This window comes from Ascaphus truei, chromosome 11 (assembly GCF_040206685.1).
Source record: "Ascaphus truei isolate aAscTru1 chromosome 11, aAscTru1.hap1, whole genome shotgun sequence".
In the NCBI taxonomy this organism is placed as follows: Eukaryota; Metazoa; Chordata; class Amphibia; order Anura; family Ascaphidae; genus Ascaphus; species Ascaphus truei.
Genome location: NC_134493.1, coordinates 38,268,037 through 38,287,646, shown reverse-complemented (window position 1 = coordinate 38,287,646; position 19,610 = coordinate 38,268,037). Strand labels below are relative to the sequence as shown.

At 44.6% G+C, this 19,610-nt stretch overlaps 2 protein-coding genes across 9 annotated transcripts in view; one reads left to right on the top strand and one right to left on the bottom strand.

Annotated features, from left to right (window-relative positions):
• Positions 1 to 8,131, top strand: part of TSC2 (TSC complex subunit 2) — a 36,452-nt gene extending 28,321 nt beyond the window's left edge. For all 6 annotated transcript variants that reach the window (XM_075565725.1, XM_075565724.1, XM_075565722.1 and 3 more), the window contains 9 exons: positions 176 to 678; positions 1,068 to 1,146; positions 1,737 to 1,823; positions 2,079 to 2,265; positions 2,764 to 2,903; positions 3,024 to 3,102; positions 5,277 to 5,368; positions 6,074 to 6,172; positions 6,673 to 8,131. In XM_075565725.1, coding sequence (XP_075421840.1) covers positions 176 to 678; positions 1,068 to 1,146; positions 1,737 to 1,823; positions 2,079 to 2,265; positions 2,764 to 2,903; positions 3,024 to 3,102; positions 5,277 to 5,368; positions 6,074 to 6,172; positions 6,673 to 6,837 — 1,431 coding nt within the window. In that variant the 3' untranslated portion in view covers positions 6,838 to 8,131. The remainder of the gene's footprint in view (positions 1 to 175; positions 679 to 1,067; positions 1,147 to 1,736; positions 1,824 to 2,078; positions 2,266 to 2,763; positions 2,904 to 3,023; positions 3,103 to 5,276; positions 5,369 to 6,073; positions 6,173 to 6,672) is intronic.
• Positions 8,132 to 8,522: 391 nt separating this feature from the next.
• PKD1 (polycystin 1, transient receptor potential channel interacting) overlaps positions 8,523 to 19,610 on the bottom strand; it is a 121,209-nt gene continuing 110,121 nt past the window's right edge. For all 3 annotated transcript variants that reach the window (XM_075565719.1, XM_075565720.1, XM_075565721.1), the window contains 3 exons: positions 19,128 to 19,262; positions 18,389 to 18,703; positions 8,523 to 14,893 (listed from right to left, as the gene is read on the bottom strand). In XM_075565719.1, the coding sequence (XP_075421834.1) occupies positions 14,252 to 14,893; positions 18,389 to 18,703; positions 19,128 to 19,262 (1,092 nt within the window). In that variant the 3' untranslated portion in view covers positions 8,523 to 14,251. The remainder of the gene's footprint in view (positions 14,894 to 18,388; positions 18,704 to 19,127; positions 19,263 to 19,610) is intronic.

Sequence of the window (19,610 nt, the reverse complement as noted above, 5' to 3'; positions counted from 1 at the left end):
ACGGCACTGACCAAGGCCTCCTAATTCTATATGGCAAAGTAAGTGGTTTTGCTATTGACCCAAAATGATTTGAATGTATTTTCAAGAGCTAAATCTGTGAGTAAATTAATTAATTGCGTACCATCCAGGTGCATGACTCCTTTCCACTTTTTTTTTTCCCCCTCCATTTTTCTAGTCCCCCTCCAACTCCAGCCAAGAAGACCCTGCCCCTCATCACCCAGAAGCATTGGAGGTTGGCGGAATTCCCATAGAAGGGTCCACCCGTGAGATCCCTTTCCAACCCTCCCAAACCCTGAGCAAGTCCAGCTCATCCCCAGAACTTCAGACCCTGCAGGAGATGCCCAGGGAGTCCGATACCAGGGTTGGAGAAGCCGGGAAGCCAGCAGCAGATCCCAAACCTCTACCCCAGGCTACAAATGTGGAAGGAGAACCTCTCCCCAGCCTGATTACGAAGCCAGAAGGGGACAGCAGTGCTGGAGCCTGCAAGCTAGAAACAGGGGCCAGGCTGCAACCAGGAGCCCCAAACCAGTCTCCACAGTCGCCCAGTGGATACCGTCCCAGGGGCCACACCATCTCGGACTCTGAGCCATCGAGGAGAGGCAGGAGGATTGACAGAGATGCTTTCAAGAGTAGGACCAAAACCTCAAACGCTGAGAAAGTACCTGGAATAGACCCAAGGTAGAGCAACTCTTGGCCTGTTGTTCTAGTGACTCGCACAATTTGTCACTGCCCAATCTTTTTCAACGTTTTTGGAGTCTCCAATGTTGCAAGGAAGGGCTCTGGCATGAAATGAGTTAACTCTGTGGTTCTCATCTCCAGTCCTCAAGACCCCCTCCAACAGGCCCGGTTTTAACGATATTCCTGGTTCAACACAGGTGGTTCAATCAGTCGCCTGTGCTGAAGCTGGGATATTCGTAAAACCTCACCTGTTGGGGGAGATGTTGAGAACCACCGAGTTAACCCCCATTGCAATATGATACTGGGCCCATCGTGTAACAAGAGTTAAAGTTCCCACTCCTTGTAAAGAACGCGTCGGATTCTCACACTGGGTTTTTTTTTTTCTTTAGCTTTGTATTTTTGCAGTTGTACCATTCTCCTTTCTTTGGCGATGAATCTAACAAGCCAATACTGGTGCCAAACAACCAGGTGAGTCGGGTGTGGTAAGAAAAACCTCTCCAGCAAACCAGCACCCACACACAGCGTCTAGTAACACTGCCACGCATCGCTACACATACACCGCAGGTGCCACAGTTTTGAGACATCCGTCCGTCTGGGACACAGATGGAAAGATTTTGGATTTGTTGCCCATTTTCATGCAGATTCTTTATTTTTACCCTTTGTGGGATACAAACCAGTGTCGTGTAATAGACGTAAAGTAACTGAACACATTTTTCTCTGGCAGAATTGGAATGTGTTTTTTAGTTGATCACTTCATACCCCCGATCCCCCACAATAAATTGGTGGCTTTTAAGCCAAAAATAGTTTCCTCATCACTGACCTCCTTGATTATAAAGGAAGATAATCAAAGGAAAATGGTGATGTAATAACTAACGGAAAGCGCAACATACACAATCATTGCATACTCTCTGAGCCTGTATCAGAGGCTTCCCAGGCTCGGCATGTTTTGTTAGACTCCAGTAAATGTGACTTTTTTATTTTACGAGTTGGTGATGTCTTGTAGACCCCCTCCTCCTGTCTGTGCTCCCTGCTCTCATGGGAACCTGTTTGCCTTGCAGACATTTGACAGATCTGTGAAGCTGCTGGATCAGATCCCGTCCTATGACACACACAAGATCGGAGTCCTGTATGTGGGAGATGGGCAGGTGAGCTTAACATCGCTTCCCCTGCTTACTTGGCACTTTCAATCCATTAATTTTACATGTAGCCTTATGGCGTTTATAGCATGCTCCAATAGTGTTCTGCTTCACAAGAGATGTTGTTATCCCAACTCCTTAATGTGTTTCTTGGTCAACCTTCAGACCATCTAATATCAACCGGTTCAGTCCCCAAGCTTTTTCCCTCGTGCCCCAATAGTTGCTTTGTGGATTCCCACTTCAAATACAATATGATTCCAACAGGCCACCGCTGAGCGGGCAATCCTGTCCAATGAGCACGGCTCGTACAGATACACAGAGTTCCTGACAGGCTTGGGGAAGCTCATCGAGTTGCGAGACACTCAGCCCGACAAGATCTTCCTTGGAGGGCTGGATGAATTTGGAGACGACGGTCAGTTCACCTACTGCTGGCACGATGACATTATGCAAGGTAAGGTTTAACGCCTGAATAGGACAGATACTCCTGTTGGATTGCTTCTCTAGCCGATGAGCATAGAAGGGATCACACGCTTACGTTGTTGCCTTATTCAACTGCCTAAAAATGAATGGTTATCCTCTTATACACACATCCTGCAATCCCATTCCTAAGAGGTACACTGTAAACAGAAGTGACACTTGAAAAATCTGCTCATTTGCTTTCTCACCCTTGCTCCACAAAAGGGAATGAATTGGTTGAGCGTTATGGATCTAATGCATTTCTTTGCTCATTGAATTGTTGGGCACAACAGCTCAGTAATCTTATGGATGGCACGTGGAGACAAACTCCCAGGCTAACAGCATGACATTTCCCAGGACAAATGAATGATGTCCTAGGTCAGACCTTGGGGTTTGGATACAAGGCTAGTGGCCCCAAACCTGTGTCCCCAAACCTGTGTCATCTGGCCCCTCTTAATATCTCATTGTTTTGCTCTTTCCATGCCTGGCTCAGTCATTTTTCACATCGCCACCCTGATGCCGAACCAGGAGGTGGATAAACATCGCACTAATAAGAAGAGGCACATTGGCAACAACTTTGTGAATATCATCTACAACGACTCGGGCGAGTTCTTCAAGCTGGGTACCATCCGGGTAGGTCCAGCTCGTTCTCTTGAACCCTTTTCCACGCTGATGGGATTCTCGCTAGTCTAAATGATCTTTTGGTTCAGAAGTAGTTAAACATGTTCATCTTTTGTGGTTCTTTTTCTCCAGGGTCAGTTCAACTTTGTGGATGTTATTATTCAGCCGCTGGACTACGAGAGTAACTTGGTGACCCTGCAGTGCAGGAAAGGTAAAGCTGTAATCTTTTTCCGTTTTGGAAGGCTGATCTGTGTTTTAACGGATGGGCTTGTTGGTCAGTGGCCGCACTTAGTCGGAGCCGATTTATATCAGTGAATCTGTTCATCTCTTCTGTCGGTGGAAGGAAAAGATTAAACCTGATGGTGTGTGGAGGCTGGGGCACATTCCTTTATATCTGGTGGTTGTGCCCCAAGGTTGAGAGCCTCTGGGAAAAGTCAACATTAATCAGGTCACACAGGGCAATATCCCATTAGACCCGTGATCTTTCTTGTTGCATTTTGTGACCGATAGTATATGGGTTATCACAAGTTGTGGAAGGAGAAACCCACCTCCTATGACACGGATCGATAATAAAATCTGAGACATAATGGTAAAGTTAATATCTATGCTACCCGACAACAGATGTAGGAGAGAAAGAGACAACCCTTTAGAAACGGGTACACTCCTGCATCTGCATTAATCCCTTTGGTGTGTATTGACACCTTAGTGTATATTAAACATCAAAGCCAGTGAGAGTTTAGAAAACATAAATATATCAAAAAAGACCAAGGGGGTTTAGAATCTCACATAGGGGAGGGTAAACTATAGTCTGTTATTTTGTCAGACGATATATAGATCAAGGGGTTTATAAAATGGACATCGTTGATACGAGAACAACCAGACTGGGTGTGGTGTATAGAACTCTCTACGGAGAGGAATACCCCCTAGTCAAAAGGTGTCCAGCTATAATGGTGATAATTGGCGTAGGTATACACGACAATTGCCTTTTTATGTTCCAGAGGTATGGGACCTGTGTATTACATTTAAAGAGGGCTCGGCAGATCCTAGGGCATGGATAAATGACTATTAATCATTAAAATGTAGACAAAAGCCATACTGTGAAGTGCTATGTGCATTAATGGCGATATATATAGTTCTGCATCAATCCGCATCCTCCAATCAAACAGAACAAAACACAGATACCCTTATACAAACCTGTGCATGTAGGGGGACTATAATGGTATTGTGTTTATTGGTACTACCTGACGTGTGCAGACTCGTTTATCCACACCCAATTTTGTTTTCTGTATCCCCCTCCCGTCCTGTCTTATAATAATCATGAAACTCGCAAGTTTAAAAAAAAAATGGTGTGCGAGCACGCGCGTCAAGTGAAACTTTTCTGTTGTCACTGAAATTGTAATTACAGGCATACCCCGCATTAACGTACGCAATGGGACCGGAGCATGTATGTAAAGCGAAAATGTACTTAAAGTGAAGCACTACCTTTTCCCCACTTATCGATGCATGTACAGTACTGCAATCGTCATATACGTGCATAACTGATGTAAATAACGCATTAGTAACAGGTTCTATAGTCTCCCCGCTTGCGCACAGCTTCGGTACAGGTAGGGAGCCGGTATTGCTGTTCAGGACGTGCAGACAGGCGCATGCGTGAGCTGCCGTTTGCCTATTGAGCGAGATGTACTTACTCGCAAGTGTACTTAAAGTGAGTGTACTTAAACCGGGGTATGCCTGTATACGTTAAAAAAAAATCTTTCATTCAATTAAAAACCTCAAAATACAATTTCAGTGACAACACAAAGTATCATTTAGAACGCGCGTGGTCGCCACACAACCTAATTGTGGTTGTTGGATGGTTCGGCAATGGGTTAATAGTTTAGGCTGACATGACTAATTTGTGTGTGTGTGTGTGTGTGTGTGTGTGTGTGTGTGTGTGTGTGATCTCTTTATCTTCTGTCTATATAATCAAATATCTGTGTATTGTATCTATATAATCACATATGTGAGTCTCTTACACAGAGGATGTCGGCTGTAGCAGGGGTTGCTGGGACTTGTAATCACTGGGGCCTTTCCTTCTGATTTACTTTGCATGTTTGACATCCGGCCCCCGAACTACAACTCCCAGCAGGCAGCTAACAAACTGCAATGACATCACGTCCGGTACTGCGCAGTCACCCACTCCCGTTCTTATTTTCGTGATAATTCTGATGTTTTTTTACCTAATGATGTTTTTGTAGGTGCAGTCCCACTAAAGATGTCACTTAAAAAAACAACAACAAAAACCCTTCCTTTGTAGTGATGCCACTGAACCAAGTTACTATCAGCACCAAAAGTAAGAATCGAGCTGCACCATGTGAAGTAACCTTGTTGTAATATTTTGTTTAGATATGGAAGGTCTTGTCGACATCACTGTGGCCAAAATCGTATCGGATAAAAACCTACCATTCTTGGCCCGTCAGATGGCTTTACATTCAAATGTGAGTGCTTTTATTATACACTGTATTGCATTACCGCCTTTTTACACGCCAGTATTACCAACGCTTGTCGCTTATTTTATAATAAAGATGCAGGCTGCTGATTCTTCTCATGGCCAAAAGGAGACTAGCAAAGCATATTAAAGTATTAACCTTTTAATATAATGAAAATGTTGTATTCTTGTGATCACCATGTTCTATTTCAACGTATGACTCTGTGATTCAAACAGACTCCCCTCTAGATATAGAGTAGACAGAGTTTCAGCATTATACAATACATGAGAGGTAGCCAACTCCAGGCCTCGAAGACTACCAACAGTTTAGGTTTTCAGGGTATCCCTGCTTCAGCCCAGGTGGTTCAGCCTTTGATTGAGCCACCTGTGCTGAAGCAGGGATATCCTGAAATCGTGACCTTTTGGCAGCCCTTGAGGCCTGGAGTTGGCTACCCCTGCGTTAGACTGTAATATATTCTCCACCCTATAAGCTTTAGTGTTTTGGCCTCTAAACAAGCTGTTTCTGGAGGTAACCGCTGCAGTGTTTGCCTGTTCTATGCATGTCAAACATCTCTAAATCATATGAAAGCAGATGGCTGAAATGCTGGAAGAGTTACGGCCCCTTGTGCATGTGCACAGGATTCGCAAGCTATTGGATTAACCAAGGAGTTAGTGGTTCTTTTTAAAGTTTCCTTTTTTATCTCTCTACTACCAGATGGCATCACAAGTTCACCACAGTAGGTCAAACCCAACCGATATCTATCCTTCAAAGTGGATAGCAAGGCTGCGGCACATCAAGAAGCTGAGACCTCGGGTATGTGAAACAGAGAGTGGGGCAGTTAGAGGGCAGTCATCACTTGGGGTAACTGCTATGAATCTTTGCCGGTCAGTGGCTTATGGAAGATGTCCCCTTGGGATCTGAAACCACGTTGAGTTTTAAGCTGTGAATAACCAGCTATTTAGCAAACACATGAATGCAATCTGTGCATATCAAGCTGGAATATTTTGAATAGCCACAAATTATAAATGGTGTGCTGAGCAGAATGGGTGAAAACCACGGACCGTTTGTGATGTTTACAGTATTTCATTCAAATGTATATTTGAACACGCTTTCCTCCCAACATAATTCTCCCCCCTTTGTGTCCTGAGTCCAGCAAACTCCAGCCAAATATCTAGTGCTGCTTGTAAAGAAACTCCAGGCCCTTTGGGAATATTGTTTTCTGTATATAGAGTACCTCTTCTCTACAAGGTTACCCCACACTTCCATGTAAGTCGGCATCTGATCAAGTGGCACCTTTTTTTTTTTCCCTCTAGATTCATGAGGAGCAGTTGGAGCAGAGTGCAAACTTCCCATACAATATCCATAATGTTCCCAGCAAACCCCCTCCTCAGAGCCAGCAGCCATCAGCGGGGGCGTTTGAAACTGGACAGAGGACGAGGCTGGTTTCAGCCGTGGACGATTTCACAGAGTTTGTTTAACTCTTCCTATGTCGAGAATAAGAAGAGCCCGGCACGGACCAGCACCAAGTTGATGACCGTTCAAGACTCCAGCAGTGGAATGCGTTCGGTGAAGAATATGGATATGCGGTGTGTTTGCGGTTATAAAGAGGCTACTAAATATTGAAGAGATCACTGAACACTAACGGAAACCTTTCAGACCGCCTGCGCCGGCGAGCTCACGCTGGACTTGTCTGCAAACGTTTTTCGAAACTCCTTTTCACCAGACACTAGCAAATTTAAATTATTGTCAATAGCGCAACTGCAGCTTAATTTATTAGTAACCCCTCTGTGGCATTAAGAGAAATACGTGGATTTCTGCGGTATGGATACATGGTGGCTGGTATTTGGAAGTGGCAGAGGGGATTGTTCTAGTACAAAATAGAAGGTGCAATAAGACTTCTCAGCCCTGAAATCCTTCTTTTTGTTTTGTTTTTTCCTTTTTGATTTATTGAATTAAACATGAGAACAAAGGGTCCGTTTGTCTCCTTTTCTTGTAGATCCAGAAAATGGCAAACCAATTGAAACAAAAAAGACTGGAGTAAAACTTGAGACCCAATAATCGTTCTCTTCCAATCTCTCTTGTTGCACGTTTAGGACGGCTTTGTGGTATGCCAGGGATCTACAATGCGTTGCTGGCTCCATCATTGTCATATTGTGCAGCAGAATCCAAGAGGAATAATGTGCAAAATAAAACTGGGAATCTGACAACCGTGGTCACGTGGTGTTAAATGAATGTCGCTTCTGAGCACTTGTTACAAGATTTCTCCGTATTTGCCAGTGTTGTGCCCCAGGCCTGCTCTGCAGTGTCAGATGTTCTAAAGCAGCAGGCCTGTGTTTACTAAGCATTGCTCTTTCATGAGACCCCTTGTGGCTTATTCAAGGGAATAAGCTGCAAGTGTTTTTAATGCTAGGTGTCTAATGCAATAGCACTGTTTAGTAAACGTGGCACATCTTTTCTCTCAAATCTTTTCGGCCTCAAATTGATATTGCATGATTTAAATATCTGGAAGTAATTACGTGCTTCAGCCGAGATCTTCTGACCTCTGGGGAGTCTAGCAAGAGATGGCCTTTATTACTCATTAGTGGGACATGCCACAAATTCATATCATTGTCCAATTTATTCAAATGTAAATAGTATATATTAATATAGTTTAATGTCAAGTAGCGTTTTTTTTTAGATGAGGGAGGTGACTGATTTAGCAAAGCCAATTCGTGTCTGATTTTCTGAGCTGCTTAACCATAAAATAAATAAATAAAATGTAATAAACCAGAACTGAGCCTGCTGGTTAATAATGGGTTGAGTTACAGGTAGAGGGCAGTGAACTTCCTTCAGAGGCCTCCCTCCCATGATCTGTAATGCAGGAAAGTGTAACGCAGGGGTTTTTAACTCCAGATCTCTCTCCTCCCCCCCAACCCTTCCCCTGCCACCTCCTGCCCCCCCAATCCTCCCCCCTCCCTCCCCCCCAGGCCAGGTTTTCAGGATAACCCTGCTTCAGCACAGGTGGTTCAGTATTTGACTTAGCTACTTGTGCTGAAATAGGGAACTCATTAACCTGATCTGTAGGGGGTGGTCTTGAGTACTGGAGTGGAGCCCTCCTGGTTAAAGTCCAGCCCACCGTTCTAACCTCCACATTTGTGGCTATACATAGAAGAAAGAGACCCCACACGGGCGCAGTCATTTTTTATTTTGTGACTTTGTCTTTTATAAAGAGCTTCGCGTATGCGTTTTTACAAACAAAAAGGAACGGGTGATCGTGCCGCGGGGTGACATGCGTAAACTGCTCTGCTGGTCCTTCCCATAATAAACCTGCTGGGGGTGGGACTGGCAGGGGGTCCCGTCCAGCACAGACAGTTTCAATCACTCGTACCCAAGGCAATAAATAAACAATTACATGTCACTTTGGCAATAATAACACAGCAAAGCGTAGTCTCTTAACCCCTCTCCTGCTAATAATGGATGTGTAGGGAAGGGGTTAAGTGTAATGTTCAGCACTGAACCACTGATGCAGCCACTGACACACAGGGGCGTTTGTCCTTTTTACAATAGGTGACTGGGTCATTTGTTACCTGCTACTCCAAGTGGTGAAATAGAAAATTACATTTGTAAACTTGACTGCAGTTACGGTCCCTGGAAAGGAAAGGGTTACAGCAGGGGTGGCCAACTCCAGTCCTTCTCTCTCTCTCCTCCTCCCTCCCAGGTGGTGCAGCCTTCAGCTGAGCCATTGATTGAGCCACCTGTGCTGAAGCAGAGAGACCCTGAAACCCCTATCTCTTGAGGACTGATGTTGGCCACCGCTGAATTAGGCCGTGCCTATAGTGCCGTCGTTAGCGACGGCGACACGGCGGGTGACGTCACCCGTCGCCACCGGCGAAAGTTATGTTTCGCCGTGGTCGCGGTATTCTGGCAATTTGATTTGTTCAAGGGCCGTCACATGACGCGACGGCCCTTGAAAAATCCAATTTTGCCGGCTTCAGATTTTCGCGGCGTCGCTCCGTCGCTCCCGCGTGCACTATAAGCACACGTGGTGGCAATGTATTTGTTTTCGGGCGACGGCGTGTCGCCGTCACTATAAGCGCGGCCTAAGGCAGACTTCAGAGAGCAGTCACAACTCCTTTTTATAACCAGGAGAGGGTTGTAGACTAGAAAAAAATACCCTGTGAATGATGGGCACTGGAAGTGTACCCAGCCCCCTGGATCTGGGCTCATCAGAACCGGGCAATGCTTTTAGTTTTCTCATTTTTCACACAAGCAGAAAAACACGGTTTGTTTAACTAATACAAATACATTGTTGCCTCCTGCAGGTATTGATCAAAGACTTTGGCTGTCTTTGATCAACTTGCTTGCCTAAACCACTAGTTAACCTCTTTAATGCCACAACGGCCTCTCTGAGCTTGATACAAATTAACATGTACAGATCTTATTCCATTTGCATCAATGCAGCAGGGGAAGTGACCTGCTGCTGCTGTGTATGTAATGGCATATTGAGAATGTAGCCTTCCTTTCTATGAATTAACTAAACTGCGCGACCTGAGCTGGAGCCGAATCTTCAAGCATGTTCCAACAGTTCATCCCTCATCAAATGTTCTGCTTGCTGCAGGCTCCCTGGGTCTTGTGATCGCTGGATCTGTACATCTGATAATGACCCATTTTATCCGTAATACTCCTGGTCCAGCCATTGACACAGCGGCACTCCAATTAAAGGAGTCCAAACAAGCTATATTGCTATATTATTCTATATATAACCTGAGGCCTAAAGTACCTTTAATTGTTTTTTTGTTTTTGATTTTTTAAGTAACTGAGAAACTGCAGGAAAAATAATATCAATATACAAAATATATCAAATTTATTAAATATGAAAGCAGCTTAGCTATGTTTTTGCATGACCTATTTCCTGTCTGGCCTCCTGTCTCTAGAATACTGCATTAAGGGCCATATTGAATGGTGCTATGCTATAAGTGGTTCTGCTGCTACAGACCATTATCCTGGGAACATCTGATATGCAGCTGCACTGCATGGCCGGATAGCCTGATTAATGCAAGGCACCATTTGATGTAGAGTTACCTACAACTATTTAATTATCTTGTGTTTGCACCAATTCTGCACACGTGATGGGCGATGCCATTTATACATTGTGCTGTCCACTCTGACACCAAGACAGGGACAATCACAGATTCATCAGAATATGTCCTAACGAAGCGGTGATTTTTACAGCGAAACGTTGATTAAATAAAGTTATATTTAAGCCTTAAATCTATTGCAGACTGTTGTGCCGTTCCCTCTACTAGAGGTGGGCGAATCCGACCCAATCCGCTTCCTGGAATTTCTCGCATTTTCCCCCTCACAATCCGTTTCGCGGTATCAAAGCCACAACTGGATTTCATTGGTTTTAATTCGTACAGATTCATCAAAAGCCGCCATTGGATATAACCCATGGACGGATTTGTAAGATCCAATCTGCGGATTCAGTGATCCGTGGGTGGATTCTTAACAATCCGCCAATGGATTGCGGAATCTGCAGAGTGTATTGGTGATAATAATAAATCCGCAAAATGCAAAACACCCTTTTGAGATAGATCCGCTGAAATCCGTGGACCAAAGGAACCGGCCTATCCGCTGCGTGTCCAATTCGCCACCTTATAGAAAGGTGTGCGCTTCTCCCCACATTTCCAGAGTGGACAGCAATGTGCTTCAAGCTAACAAGCATCACTGATGCAGCTTAATGAAAGTGCTAGTTGCTCCTCATTAAAAGCCGTGTGAACAAAGCCGGGTTAAAGAAGCAGAATCATTGCAGAGATTCCTTTCCATGAGACAGGATGGTTCTGCACTCCGCTCCTGTCCTTCATCTGAAACACTTTTAACTTTCAGCAGAGATGCAGATCCCCTTAACCAGATAGTGTAGATATTATATCCCTGGGATAGAAGCGCATAATACTTCATTTAAATAACTCTAGTGACAATAGTGCTCTGTAACTATCTACAGGGTTGCTCACGGGTTACAACGCTATGAAAATATAGCAAAACATACATAAATATACACATTTCAAACCTGAACATGTCGACGCACAGGTTTCCCAACGCTGAAATGTTAGCTGAGCTGTGAATAAGTGCTCTTTCTCTCCACCGAGAGGTTAACATGATCCTGGCTTGCCAGTCTGCTGCAATATAACGGTCATGGGGACAAGATAACCTTACGGGCACCAGGTCAAGCAATGTCCATTTGTAAAATAAACCAATATACAGCCTCCGAGTCTAAGAAAACGCCTTAATACTGCAAACGGACTCGGTAAAACAGGGCGTCTTGGGTAGTTTTGGGCAGCCGGACCCAGCACTTTTAAAGTGTTTCTAATTATACAACTTACTAGAACTGAAATGAGTTTTCTGCTGCAGAGATGCAGATATATGACATGGTAGAAAAGGTCCTTCTCCCAGTGAGCGGCTCAAAGAAAACGGGGGTCGCTGCATGCAGAATCTGTTCAGCAGGACTCCGTGTGTATAAATGGCGTCTGCAGGTGATGCTGATTAAGCGGTGCTAAGAAATAAGACTCTGGATGTTGGCTGCAAGGATTCTTATGGCTTAATAAATATGGCCTTTAGCAGGGGAGAGGGGGATATTCACAGCCCAGTTATCTTTTCAGCTAAGGATTTTAACACAAGAAATACTGCACCTGTTCTTGCGGTATCATCCTGGTATAGTTACGCGTGGAAAAGCATTGTTTAAAGTGCGAGGCGCTCTATGCAAAACCGCCGAATCCGAAAAACAAACATTTTTCAGGAAGAGAAAAAAAAATATATAGATATATAACCCTTTCACTGCCTGAGGGACCCCTCCGGCAGTGAAAAGGTTTAAGCAATGTTCATGTTGAGAAGGTTAGGATTTACTTCGTCTTTAAATCCTTTTTATTTTTATTTTTTCCTGCTATCATCACTTGATCTCTTAACCCCTTCTATGCTGGCCAGTTCTGCAGAAGTGCATGGTGACCTCCCCAGCTCTGAAGGTCGCGAGGAAGCTTAATTACTTTGTTACTGGCGGCAACAACATAAAAAGGTCCCCCAGGACATCCAGAAATCTTTTCCCCCAGCGCTGCGTGACGTTGGCCCACGTGGAAGGATGTGGAGTACGAGCACGGGAAGGTTTTAGTCCATGCTGTGCCGTCAAAAGCAAAGCGCTGACTCCCCCTTTAAACGCACGATGCGCTGTGAGCGAGCGGCAGAAAAGATCTCATCTCGATGAGCCACATTAGGGTGGAACAAGCCCCTACGGCTTTCAGTTGCGGTTTAAGAAAACGTGAAGCTGGGCCAGTAAATAGTAACACTGCCCCAATTTTCTATATATAAAAAAGGCAATGTCCTACATATTAACCCTGTCTGTGCAACTCTCTCTGAAGGGGCTAAATATGTATACACTCCTTCACACTGAAAGGATGAAGCTGTGTCACGTAAACTCGGATGTAGCATTAAGGCAAAGCATAGTGCTGTGTTATACAGGGGTCACCCCAAAAAACAAGTCAGATGAAACACATTTATAGGCTTCTCTATTAAACCATGTAGACCAGGGGTGGCCAACTCCATTCCTCAAGGGCCACCAACAGGTCAAGTTTTAAGGATATCCCTGTTTCAGCACAGGTGGCTCAATCAGTGGCTCAGTCAGAATGAGCCAATGATTGAGCCACCTGGGTTGAAGCATGGACTGAATAAGCCACGTGCTGAAGCATGGACTGAATAAGCAACCTGTGCTGAAGCAGAGACTGAATGGGCCACCTGTGCTGAAACAGAGACTGACTGAGCCACCTGTGCTGAAGCTGGGATATCCTTTAAAACAAGACCTGTTGGTGGACCTTGAGGACTGGAGTTGGTCACTCCTGATTTAGACTTTTCAAGAAAACATCTCTCCTAAGTGCTTAATGAGGTCCCAGGTCTCTTACATTCTGAGACCAAGGGGGGTGTGGGAGGAGATTAGTTTCCCTTTTCTTCTGGAGACACGCACAGCATTATAAATGTGCTGCAATTCTCTGCAGTGTCCGGTTAGGAAGGTCTTGCAGCACCCTAACCATTTTAGACATAGGGACCAGCGATGAAGACGTTTCCTGTGCCTGTGACCCAGCTGTAAATTCCCCAGGACTGAATAGACCAGCGAGTTCATCTAAACACTGGCCCCTTAAAAGCACCAAGTTGCAGGAAATGTCTGCAGGAATCTGCAGGAGATTAGACTTCTGCAATAATTCCGTGAACACGAAGTGACACTTTGTAACTCAGTGTTTCCCAACTCCAGCCCATAAGGACCATTAGCAAAGAAATATCTGTTTTTTGGGCAGCCAGCTGTCCTCGAGCCACTTTCATTTAGATGTATGAGCCACCAGGGCCCTAGAGATAATGTTTAAAATATAAGGAGCCACCTGGGCTTAAAACCTTAGTAGCCACCTGGGCTGATAATGGGATAGGTTTAAAACCTTAGTAGCCACCTGGGCTGATAATGGGATAGGTTTAAAACCTTAGTAGCCACCTGGGCTGATAATGGGATAGGTTTAAAACCTTAGTAGCCACCTGGGCTGATAATGGGATAGGTTTAAAACCTTAGTAGCCACCTGGGCTGATAATGGGATAGGTTTAAAACCTTAGTAGCCACCTGGGCTTTTTGTGGGATAGGCTCAGAAATAATCCTATTGGCTGCCTTAAAGACTGGACAAGGAAAACACTGACGTATAAGATTTCCTTTGAGGAGATGGGCTCACTTCATAATAGAAGTTAAACTGTGTTGATATGTCACCATATGGCCTAAACAGAAAGTCCTGTTCCAGATTCTATGGATGGTTCAACCGTCCCCTGCAGCCAACACTAGCGTACTTGTCAGAGTTCATGGAGAAATACCCCACTTGGATGCCCCATTGCTGCCTGCTAACTGACGCTGGGGTGAACTCTGTTAGCCCGCATTGATTTCCTTTTCTTGTTTTGGGAGGGGTACGATATCTGCATGGGCATTAGTGCTGGCTCTTCTCCCATCACCTTGTCTACTGCAATCACCTTACTTGCTGCTGAGCTCTCTATTAATGTCTGGGAGGCTGTTGATGGTCTCAGAGCCTGCATGGAGTGCTTTGCATCACACTTAGATGTCCTTGTCTTCTCCGTGTAGCTCTGTTGAGACCTTTGGATGAGCTGGGAATTGGATGGGCATCTCTGGGTTGGAAGATCTCCACTTCTTCTCGCCTGGACGCTCTTCCTCTTACTCATCCTTGTCTGGATATCCTCTAATCGGCGCTCCATGTGGTACACCTCCTCTGTGGTGTGGTTCACCTGATCGAACTGTGACAGCAGAGTCTCCAGAACTGGCAGCAACCGCTGGAGATTGGCGTCCACCTCTGCCCGCTCCCTGACGCTCCCTGCACTCAGAGTATCCAGCTGGCTGGAGATGGTGGAGAAGGAACAGGAGGAGGAAGTGTCGGAGGCAGCGCTTGGTGTGGGGCCGCGCAGAGACTTGGAGTCACTGGAGGAACGGGACGGAAGCGGCTCCATCCCTTCGAATCGCACCTTGTGACGGAACTGAAATAAAAGGATGTATGGTGAGATGTGGTCCATGCTTAAGAGTTTCCTTCCAGTAGAGAAGAGGTTAAGTGATCTACTATCTTACAGGTACCTTGTTGCACTAATCAAAATCAGAGACAATATGGCTCATGTTTACTAAGCAGTCTTCTACCATAAGACACTATATTGCACATAGACATGAATGAAGACCTTATATCCCACTGGCTAAGAAAATTAATTTGTGAGCAAGGCTGGGGATCTAGATGAATTAAATTCTTTAATTGGCATGCATAGAGGAACAGCCATTTGTACAGATAATGAATCTGAATGGACAGTAACTTATCGGTTATACTAATGAAGATGGGTGTGAAACAGAAACCTGAATGGATATGAAATGTCGGCTTCTTGTCATATTGTGAGAACATTACTACTCAACTGGGGATCTTGAAACTCTTAGAACATTGGGTGAGATCATGTGTTATTTTATTGGCAGTAACCAGTTGGTAACAAGTCCAGAAGGGATTCATCAATAGAAGCACATCACTTCAACCTTGCTATGAGCAAGAATAGGTAGAACAGCAAAGAAGCAAGAACCCAACTAAAGCACTCACTACCCTAAATGTAGTATGAGGATAAATTAAAATAAATATTTTTAATGTTCATCAAATTAAAATAATGGGGTTTAAAATCCAAGGATAAGACACACACATTTAATCCTACGTTGAGTGCGTGTAGCACTCTGGATTATATATTGATAAGAACAAATGAGGGAGATTAGATCAATGTTCTTAGGGGAGCTGGTATGCAGTATTCCCTATAAGGGTGTTCTTTGGTGAACCAGGGATGAGGAGGTGGTGTAGGAACCTGCCTATATAGAACGGGTGTAGCCCGAGGTGATAAAGGCTAATAAACACTCGTTACTGGGAGTAGATAGAAAAGCTTACAGATACCAACAACGGTGTGCCTTGTTGAGTATACCTATGCACATATTCATGAATGTGCTCAACCGTCAGGTACTGTGCTAACCACTGGCTAGTGAGGCAATGGGATCTAATAAACAGAGTAGACCCCTAAATGCATAAGCAATCACTAGTGTGCTACTGCTCTGCTGCTACGGTGTGGCAATGAGTATACCTAATGTCCATATAATAAATGAACTCAACCGTGCATAACAGAGCAGATACCAAACAACCACGATCCTCACCTCCTGTCTACCGAGTGAACTCCGTAACTCTAACCCAGTCTGAGAGTGTGTGCAGGCGCTGGGTCTGGCAGCTGCTCGCTCTGCGAGATAGAAGGCTGCCTCGTCAGTGCTGACCCTGCGCGTGCACGTGAGAGGTGCCGACCCGCGCGTTTCGCGTGAGAAACGCTTTCTCAAGGCTTGAATGAGAGGGGGAGGTCCCATAGGTTAAATCTGAATATTTATATGCTAGGATGTGTTTCTATTGGTTACTCATCTCACCCTTGTTGCCAACTCATATGATGCTCGTGTTCTACATCTATTGCGCATCCTAGGTTATAATAATTGTCATGAGTGGCTACAGGACATATAGCAATAGCACTTAATAAAATGCAGCAGTACATACATATTAATACTATACTACTGCACGACTGTTTAAACTGTGTGAGTAATCCACAGAATTTAAAGACAAAGTGCTGCAAATTAGGGTCTGCAGTATCCCAGTCACCATGCAGCTTTACTGCAGAAAGAGGCAAAGTGGATATATACACTCAAAACATTGTCACCCAAGGGTCTAAATGAAGGATTTTTGTTCACTCCATTCATTTGAGACAGCTGACAGTGTGGTGTATGAATATATCTATACACACACACTTACTGGGTGGCTTGGTTAATCCACTTCCTCCCTCTCTCCTGTTTCCCAATACACCCTTTTAAACTATCATGGGCCTTTCCTTAGTTTTGTTCAGGTTTGTGAATAAGTTTATGTCTAATTACAGCATAACCTGTTGCCACATTGACTGCAGGGGTTGGTCTAATCCTGACATTATAATTAAATTTGCGTAAATACATATTACATAAGGATTGACTATTCATCGACCCTTAGTCCGACAACTGTGACCCCTTTCACAGCGGATCATTATGTTCACCAGATCATGAATACATTTATTAACTCACTCATAATTGCTAACGGAGTGTTAGCAACACTCCTCCCCTAGGGGTCGAAGATTCTACTACAGACCCTAATTTGCAGCACTTTGTCTTTAAATTCTGTGGATTACTCACACAGCTTAAACAGTCATGTGCAGTAGGATAGTATTAATATTTATGTACTGCTGCATTTTATTAAGTGCTATTGCTATATGTCCTGTAGCCACTCATGACAATTATTATAACCTAGGATGCTCAATAGATGTATAACACGAGCATCATATGAGTTGGCAACAAGGGTGAGATGAGTAACCAATAGAAACACATCATAGCATATAAATATTCAGATTTAACCTATGGGACCTCCCCCTCTCATGCAAGCCTTGAGAAAGCGTTTCTCACGTGAACGCGCGGGTCGGCACCTCTCACGTGCACGCGCAGGGTCAGCACTGACGAGGCAGCCTTCTATCTCGCAGAGCGAGCAGCTGCCAGACCCAGCGCCTGCACACACTCTCAGACTGGGTTAGTTACGGAGTTCACTCGGTAGACAGGAGGTGAGGATCGTGGTTGTTTGGTATCTGCTCTGTTATGCACGGTTGAGTTCATTTATTATATGGACATTAGGTATACTCATTGCCACACCGTAGCAGCAGAGCAGTAGCACACTAGTGATTGCTTATTCATTTAGGGGTCTACTCCGTTTATTAGATCCCATTGCCTCACTAGCCAGTGGTTAGCACAGTACCTGACGGTTGAGCACATTCATGAATATGTGCATAGGCATACACAACAAGCCACACTGTTGTTGGTATCTGTAAGCTTTTCTATCCACTGCCAGTAACGAGCGTTTATTAGCCTTTATCACCACGGGCTACACCCGTTCTATATAGGCAGGTTCCTACACCACCTCCTCATCCCTGGTTCACCAAAGAACACCCATATAGGGAATACTGCATACCAGCTCCCCTAAGAACATTGATCTAATCTCCCTCATTTGTTCTTATCAATATATAATCCAGAGAGTTACACGCACTCAACATACAGTAGGATTAAATGTGTGTGTCTTATCCTTGGATTTCAAACCCTATTATTTTAATTTGATGAACATTAAAAATATTTATTTTAATGTATCCTCATACTACATTTAGCGTAGTGAGTGCTTTAGTTGGGTTCTTGCTTCTTTGCTGCTCTACCTATTCAATCACCCACAGCACCTCACCCTATCAACATATCCAGATACATTAAGCTGCAGCGGGGTTTCTTCATTATTAGTTTCCTATGAGCAAGAATAACCTTATTTTAGTGTTTGACACTTTCGAGCATCAATGTAGAATAACAGGGCAGTCACACCCTGACCACAGAGATTGCGATCTAGTCGCTGATGGTTGCTGATTCCACCGTACCTCCTTCACTTTGCTGACCCCCATCCATATCCGTAGCCTCCTGAGAAGGAGCTCCACCATTTCGTAGTCCTGGGGTTCAAAAGCTGGACGGAACATCTCCAGCCGGACCTGCCGGTAACTATGTATCAGCGTGGCCGTGAAGAGGCGCAGCAGGATCCACACCTCCAAGATCAGGTAGCTCAGGAAGTAGAGGTGAGGGAGGCAGGAGGCGTCATTGAAGGGAAGCTTCAGGCTGATGCTGCCCCGAGCTACGGCGAGCAGCGTAAGGATGCTGGAGCCGAAGCTCCGGAAATGGTCCCAGGACGAGGAAAAGAGCTGGAGAAAGAAGAACCAGTCAGAGGGTACGAGCATATGGGGAGGGGGCATTAGGGCTGTGGAACGACCCCAAATAATTAGGGCTCCTCCAAAAGTAGCAGATAACGATCAAGACCTTATAGTTAGACTCAATAAACAGGCTGCAGCATAGAGCAATAAGGAGCATTTCCTACCAATCCCATTAAATTAGCAGGTGCTTTGCAATGCGTTGCTTGCCCCTTTGCCACTGAAGGGAATATAGATGAAAGGAAAGGTCTTCAGAACACATTATTGGAGTGTTCAACAGTTATATCTGCTGGTCTCCACAGCCAATGACCGCTGGCCTTTCCAAAGAACCTCCATTCAAGGTAAGAATTCCAAAAGAGAATTCCTGTACATGGAGCAAGCTGCTTATACAGGGATAGTAATAAGGTCCCTCCCTCACCAGGAAGCCAAGCTGTGCGTACGCCAGCGCCAGGCCCAGGACCGCTCCAGATGCAGCACACAGCTCCCTCACTGATATCTGTAGCGTCTTCCCAAACACAGACCACTCTCTGATGAAACGCAACTGTTGAGCGACCTTGAGGAAGGAGCAGGACACAACGGGTTAACAGGTTAAAGGGCATCTTACAGTGTGTGCCTGATTATCTCTCTCATTTCATGGTAAATTCACTCTGAGAGTGAAACAAAGATTAAGGTCGATTTGTTGCGCCCCATTTTGCCGGGATATAAATAATTGCCTACTGATTTATAAATTAGACACTATATATAGCATGTCTGCCAGCCAAATATATATACCTTCGTGTATCTATCTATCTATCTCCACCCTTCTATCCATCTATATATACATAAACAAGCACAGAATAAAATAAAGTATTCAAACCCATTAAGTATCTTTGTCGAATATCAACTCACTAAGACAAGTGGA